At 39.9% G+C, this 11150-nt stretch overlaps 1 protein-coding gene across 3 annotated transcripts; it reads right to left on the bottom strand.

Moving 5' to 3' along the window:
- Positions 1–156: 156 nt before the first annotated feature.
- LOC146630349 (oxysterol-binding protein 1-like) lies at positions 157–9478 on the bottom strand. 3 transcript variants are annotated; one of them, XM_085356868.1, is made up of 18 exons: positions 9405–9478; positions 8449–8619; positions 7975–8183; positions 7682–7844; positions 7472–7583; positions 7181–7379; positions 6954–7068; positions 6804–6867; positions 6539–6706; positions 6203–6448; positions 5835–5955; positions 5513–5616; positions 5289–5384; positions 4824–5008; positions 4466–4695; positions 4246–4284; positions 4004–4051; positions 157–2757 (listed from the first exon to the last, which is right to left on the bottom strand). In XM_085356868.1, exons 2-18 carry the CDS (start codon positions 8580–8582, stop codon positions 2615–2617), a joined length of 2376 nt encoding a protein of 791 aa, XP_085212994.1. In that variant the 5' UTR covers positions 8583–8619; positions 9405–9478; the 3' UTR covers positions 157–2614. The 3 variants fall into 3 exon arrangements, with proteins under 3 accessions (XP_085212994.1, XP_085212992.1, XP_085212993.1); XM_085356866.1 differs by lacking the exon at positions 4246–4284; XM_085356867.1 differs by lacking the exons at positions 4004–4051; positions 4246–4284.
- Positions 9479–11150: the final 1672 nt, after the last annotated feature.

Raw genomic sequence — 11150 nt, 5'->3', positions numbered from 1 at the left:
TTTTATTGAACATGGTTTAGGAAAAGTTTCCAGAACAAGCTCACACAAATATCTCAATAGCCAACATCAAAATCTGACCAACTGAGCTTTGGACAGTTGTAGACGAGGACAGTCAGAAAAAAAGGAGGAAAAAAAAAAAAAACACACTAGCTGGAACAAAGTGATGAAACTGGTGGAAACCGACAGAAAAAAAAACTAGAAACATAAAGATGAAATGACAGAACCACACAATTCAAACGAACACAGAAACAGAAATGTTACATGTAATAAAAACAACAGAGGACACAAATCTGTACACCTATTCTATAAAGAAGTGTTTTTAAATAGCTCGCAGAGCCTCGGTGAAGATGACGGTGGCAGAACACAAATAAAGACGAATATTTCAAACTGAAAGCTAACTTGGTTGCTAAAGAGCTACATGTTGTAACACGGTGCCCTCGATTCAGAAAATGAAACTATGTTCATATGGAGTAAACAATGATAATGAAACACAAAAAACCCCAAAACAAAACTTTAAAAGTGCATCACTCTTTTTATATTCTTCATCAACACAACTACTTATGATCACAGTTATTTCACTATTTGGTGTATTCACACGGAAATCATTTTCTAGCGCTGTTTTTGTCATCTTTGTTGGTAGAGCTTATTTTAAGTACACTTTAATATGACATTGATTAAAACTTTCTATCACCTGCACAATCCACCACCTCGAGACAAACAACAGCAAAGACCGAGACAAAAGTCGGTTTGTGCAGCTTTAGTGTTCTTGCTCAACGCTACCCCCGCATTTCAATTTGTGCCTCTTGTAGGAGCAGAGGCACTGTTATTGCTATTTAAAAAAAACAAAAAAGAAAATCTAAACTCACAGCACACAAATATTTGTAATCAAGATTAAAGCTATGCTCGCTAAGTCTGAAGTTAACCACAAAGGCCAAACCACTCGCTTCAAATGCCCTCAGTTTGCAAATCCTCGAGTTAGCAGTAAACTCCACGCAGCTCCGTGACAACTCAGCGCGCAGATCTGCTGATTTAAATTTAGTCACAAACTCACGTGGATGGCCTCGACATCTACTGTGAAACCAGGAGTGAAACTTTTAAAGCTAAATTAGAAAAATACATCTGAAATTTATCAGCTTTGAGAAGTGGGGCAGTTTTCCCCAATGCAAATGTCACAAACGCAAATGTCATAGCTGTTGTTTCAATTCTTGAGCAAAGACGCCCCCCCCCCAAAAAAAGAGTGTTTTCTGAGGTTAAGTGACAGTGACCACAGACACAGACAACCTAAAAATGCATCTGCAACAGTAACTGCCATTTCAGTAGTACTCTACTACTCCTGTAGTATGAAATGAACGATGTATGAAGCCATATTCAGGTTTTATATGAGTAACTCCACCAATAAGCGGGACAGCACAGTTATAATAAATACTTCTGGATCTTTGCGGTGTACTTACAGGGCATAGGAGGAGTATTAGAATGGGGGAAAATAAGACAGTTCAAACCATTTTTTTAAAAGTCTTAGTATATAGCTATATTATACCTCCATAGTTGTTGTTTCAGGGGTTGAAGCAGCACCACAAATCACTATAAATTCAAAGGCAAATTCTGCATTAGAGGCCGACTGATATATCAGCTATTTGCCGATTTGTCAGTATTGGCATTTAGAATGACCTATAAATGAGAATGAAATGCAGAACACAGAAACACAAGGAATATTCTGATTGTTGATGTTACGCTTTGTCCACTTCCCTGTTGGCTACACTGTGTTTGAAACACAACAGAAACACAACCAGATGCTCTGAGCATAGTCAGGCAGAGCGTAAACGAGTAGATAAATAAATACATGTAACAAATGTTAAGGAAATGTGTTTATGTGCCCAAAAAGAAAATTAAAAGGTCACTGTGTCAAATTTAGGCCAGTATATCAGTCTTAGAAATCCTATATCAGTCTGGCTCTGTATCTCTGTATCGAATGTATGTTCATTTATCTCCAAAATGCCAAAAGCTAAACTTGTGGCCTGAAAATGGTAACGTGGATATTACTGTGGGAATTATAAAAGGATGCGATTTAACTTTGACTTGCTGTGGTTTTGTGCTGAGGAGGCTTTGGAGTATTTGGAAAACAAACAGGAATGTGGCAGAAAAACATACATTAATCATGTTAGGTAGTACCTCAACCTATCAGAGCAAGCCTTTCATATCGAAAGGTACCATCTGGGTCAATAACCCTTCCAACAATAGCACATCCAAAGAAACTGCAGAATGACATTTTCAGAAAGAGCTGCTGCAAACTGCAACCTGAAGGCTGGATCAGAAAACCCTGGACTGGGAAGAAGCTGTGGACCAAAACCAAGCTAAACTTCAGGGTTTGAGAGGCAGTGGGAGGAACACCAACCAGCTGCAGGGTGACTACAATGCCACACAGGCAATCGTGTGTACTTAAACGCGAAGTCCAGCCAACCTTGATCCTGCTGAACGGAGGGGCTGAAGGAGGTTGGTCAGATGACGGGCTAGGCTGATGTCAAACTGGATTTCCTAATTAATGTGATAGGAAAAAGGGGTCCCTCTAACGATCGTGTCATTTGTACACCTCAGTGGGGAAATTGTTCAGCTGTGCTCAGAAGACGTCAGGGCACATATCCCAGTTCCCTTGCTCCTTAGCTTCCCAGTAACCCCCCTTGTAGATGTGCAACGTTTCTCCGGACACAGGATCATCTATCTTCTCAAACCACAGTGCTTGGTAGGTGTCTGGATGGGCACCTATTGAAAAAGAAAAGAACGTTTCAATTTAGAAGCTACAGTAAAGGTTAACCCGCCCCCACTCAGCCAGGATTACATATCATGCTTAAATTAAGCCGATATGCATTCAGAGTTCTGCCCATGAGAAACAAATAAATGTTAGCATTACCTTGATCTTCAGATGCATCCTATACAAACAAAATGCAGGGGGCTCTTTCTGTATAACCACTTGGAGAGGACCAGGCTCACAAATAACACACTAGCTGCTTCAGAGTCAGAGGATGCTGGTCAATCACAGACAAACTGCCACTCTACAATGTTGTGAGGCCTCTACAGCTGTATACAGCTACTCTAAGAGGGCCTAAGAGATGGGACAACAGTCGAAATGAATGTTACTTGCTTTTGGCTGGAGCTCCATAAGGGCCTTCCCTGCCTTCCACTAAGAGAGCAAATTGTAAAGAGGAAAATGGTGGAAGTTGGATGTTTTTCTGGTCATTAGGATTCAACTACATTACTAGAAAATGTGATATACTGGTGCTATGCATTAAATCATGATCAGAATACTTGCTTATATAAGGGAAGAGTGACGGTCCATAAGGGGCTATTAAAAGAAAAAGAAAAACAAAAAAAGGATGATTCTTCTTTGGAAGTTGAGACATAACAGAACTGCTGTGATTTGAAAATGACAGTGAGTGAAAACGAAATGGACTACTTGCATGCAACAGGTGTATGAGGGGGGGAATCCTCAGTGTCAGCTGAGCAAAACCCAGCACAAACATAAAGACACATCCAAAATCCACATAAAAAAGATTTCTTCAAATTTTAAAAGTGCCATGTGTCGCATCTAAGGCATTATTTTCTGCTCAAAAATTTAACAAAAGCCCAACAGACTAATCGTAACAAAGAAATAAGTTGATTTGTGTAATAAACTGATTGTGCTTTAAGAACTGATAGGTCATTTAGATTTGACCTGATTAGGTGGTTCTATAGAGGGTTAGATTATAGATCTTCTCTTTGCTGGTCTAAAATGTGAACATGAGTTAACAATGAGTGAAAATCTCTTTACACTTATAGTTTTGTTCATTATAACCAGGAAGTGAAAATCACTGGAACATCCAAAATGACACATATGAGCTGTGAAGTCACTGATAGCAGCAAACGCACCCAGCAACCACCCCGTGGACATAAACGGTACTTGCTCAGTAAAAAAGCCACACAAAGCACCTTTAAAAGTACACTTTGTATAAAACTGTAAAATGATACTTGCTTTCATCAGAAATCTCACTTGAAGCAGGAGCAGGCTCTTTTGCATCAGCTAAATGAAACAGAAAGGAACGGGGGAGGGGGGGGGGGGGGGGGGGGGACATATTAATATAAATAAGCTGTTATTAAGAGAGGAGGATGCTGAGCACCTTAATACTGAACGCACAAACATTTCGTGTGTGCACTTTTGATTGTGCGGTCTGAAGTTCACACCAAAGGTGAGAAGAGACTAAGCTGAGTACTTGCTTTTCAAAGGCGAGTCATTGATCGAAGCCTCAGTGACAGCTTAGCATTAAGAGAGGAGGGGGGGTAAAAAAAAAGGAAAGACAAGAAACACCAAGACAGACAAAAATGGATAAAAGATGAATGGACACAACATCAGACAGAAATATAAGACAAATACAAACAAAACAAAAAAAAAAAATCAAACCCATGCTAAACACAAACTCGCTCTCCGTCGTCCTACCTTCCTCAGGTGAGCTGGCTGCTTTCACAGCTTCTCTCTCTCTTTCTCGACGGGTGCTGCGTTGTTTTTCTTCTAGACGCTGTTTCTCTGCGTTGGCCTCGTCCCAGTGGCCTTCCTCCATTAACCGCTGGTCAGGTCGCCGCCGACTGTCTGTTGGCGCAACTCCCTCTTCGGGTTCATTGAGAGTCAGAGCCAAAGAGGAGAAGTAGTACATGTTCTCTGCTCCCTCCCTGCAAATTCAACAATATAAAAACATTAAAAGTAAAGAGCAGCAGTATTTACAACAGCTCCGCTCCAAATGTTTGAGAACACGTTCACACTTCTGAACGTCGCCAGGCTTTAAGACTAAAACACTTACGGTAACGGGTTCTTTCTCCAGATTTCTTTGGCTTTGAGTGTCTGATAGACAGTCCTCTGTTTGCCTTCAGTGCCATTTTCACCTTTACTGCTCTGCATAATTTTGGAAAACTCCATTTTCTCATCCCACGTTCCTGACAGGACATAATGCGCTTTTCCATCCTTATCTGTTACTACTCCTGTTACCTAGAAGGAGACATTAATTAATTAAGATATGTTAATTGCAGGCTGTAGAGGAGAGAAAATAATAAAACCATTGCCATTAAAGGCTTCCTATAAGTTTCCTGGGAAAATGACGGCTCATATGCAGAAGGAAAGAGGATGAGGATGACTCAACAGAATCAACTTATGTACTAGTGGATGTAATAACATCATCTTGAAAGGAAAATACTGCCTGAGGAAACCTCACTCAAATTATCTTATTTAAACAAACACAAAAAAAGAAAAAGGAAAAAAAGGAGCCAACCTTTCTCGGTACATCTCTGGAGAAATAACTGTAGGGAGCGAACTTGAGGTGGCAGCGATCTCCTGTCTTGTGGTTCACCACATCTATCTCTCCCGACTGGCACAGGACAAAATAAAGAAAGAAAATGTTCTGCGTGTTTTGTTCTCTAGCAGATTAAAATCAAAACATCATATGAAAACATCTAATGTTTTCATAATGTTTAAGCTAAAACATTTTGGCATTACCTGATCGATCCACAATTTCCCAACAATAATGTTGTGAACTGTTGTGGTCACTTTTTTCCAAGAATAGTGATTGTTGCTCTTTTCAAATATACACTGAATAGAACCTGGAGAGAGAAAAGGGAATGATGTTGCAAGTGATGGAAACGTATCCCATATATCCCATGAACTAAAGTGAAAAAATGAAATTCTACACTGAAATAGTGAATTACAGTAGTGTAAGACAGACGGTGTTCACTGGATAAAAACATCAGGCTTAGCAGGTGTATTGTTCTCGCATGCTGTGTCTTTGTTTGCAGCTATACAAACACACACACGCACTCACCCAAAGGCATGATAGAGAGATATTTCCCTCTAAACTTGCTGGCTAGTGTTATCTCCTGTCTGAGGGTCCAGCCCTTTTCAGAGAAGGCGTGGTGGGCTGCGGCAGGTGGGTGGTGACTGACCTAAGAAGAGGTAACAAAGAGAGAGAAGAGTCAGGAAGCTTAACATATGGTCACTGTAGTTATACAATGGCTTTGAGTGCATTAAGAAAACAAACATGACTAGGACAAAATACTACATGAGTAAATAAAGCATGTTTGCAATGGAAACAGGTAAAACCTGAATCAAAACGATTATAATTTGTGAAAAAACAATGCAATGTAGACCATTTCTGTGTTTTACAATGTGTGTTTGTTTTTTTTTAACTACCTGTTCACAAAGAGAGCGATAACCGCACTCTCTGTGCCGATCGAGCTCAAAGGTTTCTCCGAGCAGAGGGTTGAAGGGCTTTCCTGTGCGGTGGACTGTGGTGGAGTAGGAAGACACTGTGAAGGCTGCCACATAACACATCTGCTCTAGAGAGCTATGACTCTTTGCAGCCTTATCAAGGAGTTCGTAGTACTCCAGGTCTTCAGACAGACGTTGCAACATTGACAGGGGCTCATTAAAATTCACCTAAAAATTCACAGAGACACATCTCATCACTTCTGATTATTTTTAAATGGAAAAGTCACATTGACGCTGTTGTGTGCACAGATTTCTTACAGGCATCGGTATTTTTGAGAGCTCCTTTCCAATACAATTCTTCATGATGCTCCACAGATTGAGGTAATAGTTTGGTTTGTCCGGGATACGAGTTCGCCTTTGCCTAACTGGCTCCAGCTCCAGCGGCTGTGGAGACTCTGGGTTTGATGCCAAAGAAAGTTCATCAAACTGATGGAAGATAAAGAAAATATCATCAGGAGTTAGGTGGCTTTGATATGGTAATGCAGTTAATACAAAAATAATTAGATATAAAAATTTAACGCACATTTACCGACTGATCATCCGTCCCAGTCTCACTGCTGATCCCACTGATGTTGCTGCCAGATCTCCTGTAGAAGAGGATAAGAGTCAAGTATAAAACAAAACACATGTGGAGGAAAAGAAACGTCTGACAATAGAAAATATCAGTTTGTACCTGTGATATTTGGGGTCAGCGGGGACAGTAATAAACTCTGCTGGCTCCTCCATAGCATCAAAGAACTCATTGTCATCATCCTCGTCACTGGCATCGGCTTTCCCTGAAACACCCCCTGAAATGAAGAAAGAGTTGGAAGACTGAATAACTTAACGGTTCGACAGACCTCAGCAGATCGGTAACGAAGGTGGCAGAGTAAGAATTTCCGATGATGAAAAGACTCTCACCTTTGTTTCCTAAGGCAGGATTACTGAATGAAGGGGGGAGAACTGTTGCTCCTCTGAAAGCTCTTTCTAGGTGGTTGTGCTGTTTGGCTAGCTGCTCCAGAGTCTCCTCCAGACGTATCCTCTGTTCTCTTTCAGTCTGTAAGGCCTTCTGCCAGCGCTTACTGTGGCTCTGAGCCATGGAAAGGAAGTCTCTACATGCCTAGAGGATCACGCAAAAAAATAGACATCATCAGTAACACACTCAGGGGGAGAGCTGTTTGCTCAACTTTTATTAACGCTTGATTGACTTACGTTGATCATGGCATTGGATGTGATTCGGAACAGCGTGGCTCTCTCTGTGACTTGTTTGACCTTTTCTCCCATGTCCACTGCGACACGAAGTCCTTCAAGTTCTGATAAAGACCTAAAATTGTGAAATAAAGATTTTAATGGGTAAGCGTAATTAAAAAAAAAAAAAAAAAAAGATTAGTTAATGGATAATAGTCTGTTAGTAAGTACTACCTTTGGAGAGCAGACCCATGCTTGACAATGAGATCATTGCAGGTGGCAAGATCCTCCACTTTGCTGTTAAGTGTGCGTAATGTAGACTGGATTTCTGTGTTACGGCAGTCTCCACCCTGTCCTGAGTTTGGCGAGACTGCAGGGAAATCGTCACCTGAGTCATCTAAGGAAGAAAACAGAGAGTGTCATTAGTCAACACAAACACAATTCAGTGAAAGAGTTTGCTTCTGGGTGCTTTGTAAGCTTTCTCTATGGAGTCCCCTGCATTGTCCTCTGGTAAGAGTCCCTCTTACCAGATTCCGCCTGCATTTGGACAGCCTTCGCCTTTGCAAGTTCCAAAGCAGTGATCCATCGCTGGCGCTCTACTTCGGAGCTGGCCTTCAGGTGATAGGTCTGTGCCCCTCCATTAGAAATCACAAAATTGCACGAATCTTCCACAGCAATGTTGGCTGTGGCCAAGTTAATGGTGCCTCTGCATGTGTGACCCATCTCAGCCTGAGTCCTGAAGACAGAGACGACAACAGCAGTCAAATCTGCAGTTTGCAAATCACTTACATTTATAGATGTGTACTGCTCAGATGGCTTTGTGGTGTTATTGTGGTTCTGTTGCTGTCCTGTAAAAAGGCCTTTATTACAAGGCATACTTATAATAAAATTTTAATGCATGGATCCTCTTTAAGCTATACTTTTGCAATTTCTTTTTGAGCTTGGAATAGAGTAAATTCATTGCAAATTATTATAGCTTCAGTATTCTTCATATAACTTACCTGTAGTAAGAGAGCAAGCCATTGCTGAGAACAAACCAGCGTCTTTGGTAACCTTTTATGTAGTTTGTCCATTTGAAGAGCCAACCCTTGTATGTGTCTCCAGGGGTCGGAGTAGGGGACTTTGGCTCTGACATCACAACAGCCTGTGCTTTCACTGAGTGATGTTACAGGCTGTGGAGAGAAAAACATTTACAGGTGCATTACTGTAAAGTTTGTGTCATGCACATCACATTTGATACATGATGTGCATGATACAAGCTCACTATAAAGACATCACACTTACAGTAAATCAAGACACATTGTAACTACATCCTAAAGTTTATACCATCTTATAACCATATAATTCATCAATCTTTGGCTATATAAGACACAATGCGTTACGGGTAACGGAAGCAGATTCAACCTGCGCCACTAAGATCGGCTGCAATCACTTATGTTTATGTTTACCGAGTCATCAGAATTAAACCTACATAGCCACGCTTGTCAAAGGTAAAAAAAAATATGACTCAACACTGGCACTAGCTCTGGCTCCGTGAAACTTTTAGGCTTGTCGTGGCACCTTCCAGTGAAAACAAAACGAGCTGAGGGACGCTGACACGACTCCAATAACCTGCTTCGCTACAGTTTTATCGCATTTGAAGGAAACTAATAAACATCCAGAAAACACAGCTCAGCGCCGATAACAGTGAGCTCAACCGTTCCCTTGGTCTCGTAGGATTACATGGAAGTGTCAAATTAACAGCATGGATACTGATAGTCAACTTACCCCGAATACCACATCAAAGCTACTTAAAACTCTGCCCGCTGTCACTAAGCTTGCGGTTAGCTAAACAACAGGAAGCTTTGGAAAAGCTGACACGCCGCAGACGTTGACAATTATCGTTTTAAACCGTGCAGCCCTCTCACTATGCATCCATCCGATGCATAACTTAATGTAATATAGCTGCAAGACTCACCGATGGGCGGGCATATCTAGCTTGATGATGCGACGTTAGCTCGCTAGTTTTTGCTTCGCTAACCACTTTGCTACAGGTTGTGCAACAAAATAGGGTTCGACCAGCATCTAAACCGTGCGCTTTAGTTCCGCCAGTCAATCTAAACGCCTCTCGGCAGTTGATGTAAATGGTTGTACGCCCTGTGAAGATCCAGATATTGTTTTCTTATTTTCAATGTAATACAATCCATCAAGCCTTTATTTGTCACATGCAATGTTACACATACATGTTACCTGCAGTGAAAATGAAAAAAAAAAAAAAAAACGACTCAAAGTTATTTGGTAAGACTCTATAGTTGAAAATTAACCATCCCATAAATTATCTTCACTACTTAATAACTTAAAAAACAACAACAACAACAAAACGGTTTGCTGACGTTTTTGATCATGAGAAAAAACTTTATTTATCCCTTGTTTGAAAAATAATTTTATCACATAATGCAAAAAATAATTACTATTATACTATAATTGTCGTAGTGTATGAATGTCTGTATCTATGTATACTATCTTTGCTATTGTAGAATTCTCCCATACGTTTCAGTTCAGGGGTCTTTGTCTCTCTAATAATGTCTGTGGTTCTCCACAGACAAAAAAGAAGCAGGCTATATCAGTGTAAAGAAAACATGCTTAATGTCCATACTCATTCTCATACTAATTCAAAGAAGGTATGTATATTTATAAATACCTTTACATCTGAATCAACTGGCTATGCCCCATTAGTATTGTTCTGGTTTACAGTGTAAAGCAATATGAATGGTATTATGCATGTAAAATAAGTTCATTTATCTACTTTTCCTTTAAAAAAAAATCCAAACTACATTGTTGTATGTATAGCATGACTTTCAGCCCAGTTTATATGAGAACTTACAGATTATGTATTAACGTATAACTAAGAGTTTAGTCCTCCAGGTTGGAGCCTTTTTTGCTTTCAGAACTACTTTAATTCTTTGTAGCATAGATTGAGCAAAGTGCTTAAAACATTCCTCAGAGTTTGGTCCATATTGACATGACCGCATCTTCATTGCTGCAGATCCACTTTGTGAATCTCCTATTCCACTATTCCAAAGATGTGATCTTGCATCTAGATCACAGTAGATCAGCATTTTCTGAAGTACTCATGCCAGCCCGTCTTGTACCAACACCAGTGCCACTGAAATCACCCTTCATCCTTATTCTGGTGCTCATTTTCAAATTCAGGAAGTTATCTTAAGTATGTCTACACCATCTGATTGGTTTATTAGACATTTTTTATTAACAAGTATTTGAAAAGAAGTGGCCAGTGAGTTTATATTGTTATATTTTGGGTAATTAGTCAATGTGTGCACCCATAATGCACTTATGTTTGCATTAATTCCTGTCATGTAGTTTCCATTAAAAATATTGAAATTAAATGCACCTGCTATATTTGCCAGGGCACAATTACAGACCCTACTCAAACAGCTTTCATGAAACTAAAAGGCATTTTAAACACACAGTGCTCAATTCAATATATCCAGGTTTTTATATAGCACTAGTTCACAGGTACAGTAATCTTTTTTGTGGTAAAGTAAATAACCTACAATATTAGAGAAATAATTTTGTTGTTTTTATGACTTAATATAGCTGTGATCTGAATTAATCATGTAAATTCCAAACACAAGGAAAAACCAAACACTTCCTCTGAATTGTACTGATTTTATTGAACAATTCTTCAACACAACAATGCAGC

This window comes from Diplotaxodon limnothrissa, linkage group LG6 (genome assembly GCF_057381915.1).
Source record: "Diplotaxodon limnothrissa isolate DT_005_m linkage group LG6, D_limnothrissa_male_GT1.1, whole genome shotgun sequence".
Taxonomy (NCBI): domain Eukaryota; kingdom Metazoa; phylum Chordata; class Actinopteri; order Cichliformes; family Cichlidae; genus Diplotaxodon; species Diplotaxodon limnothrissa.
Note: the sequence above shows the minus strand (reverse complement) of the source record. Positions and strands in the feature narration are given on the sequence as shown.

Coding starts and splice junctions, on each gene's coding strand:
- LOC146630349 (XM_085356868.1), bottom strand. CDS start 8,582: ATGTCAGAGCCAAAGTCCCCTACTCCGACCCCTGGAGACACATACAAG. Junction 7,069..7,180: donor TCCTGCCTTAGGAAACAAAG/GTGAGAGTCTTT, acceptor TCTTCATTTCAG/GGGGTGTTTCAGGGAAAGCC. Junction 5,009..5,288: donor CCAGAGATGTACCGAGAAAG/GTTGGCTCCTTT, acceptor GTCTCCTTCTAG/GTAACAGGAGTAGTAACAGA.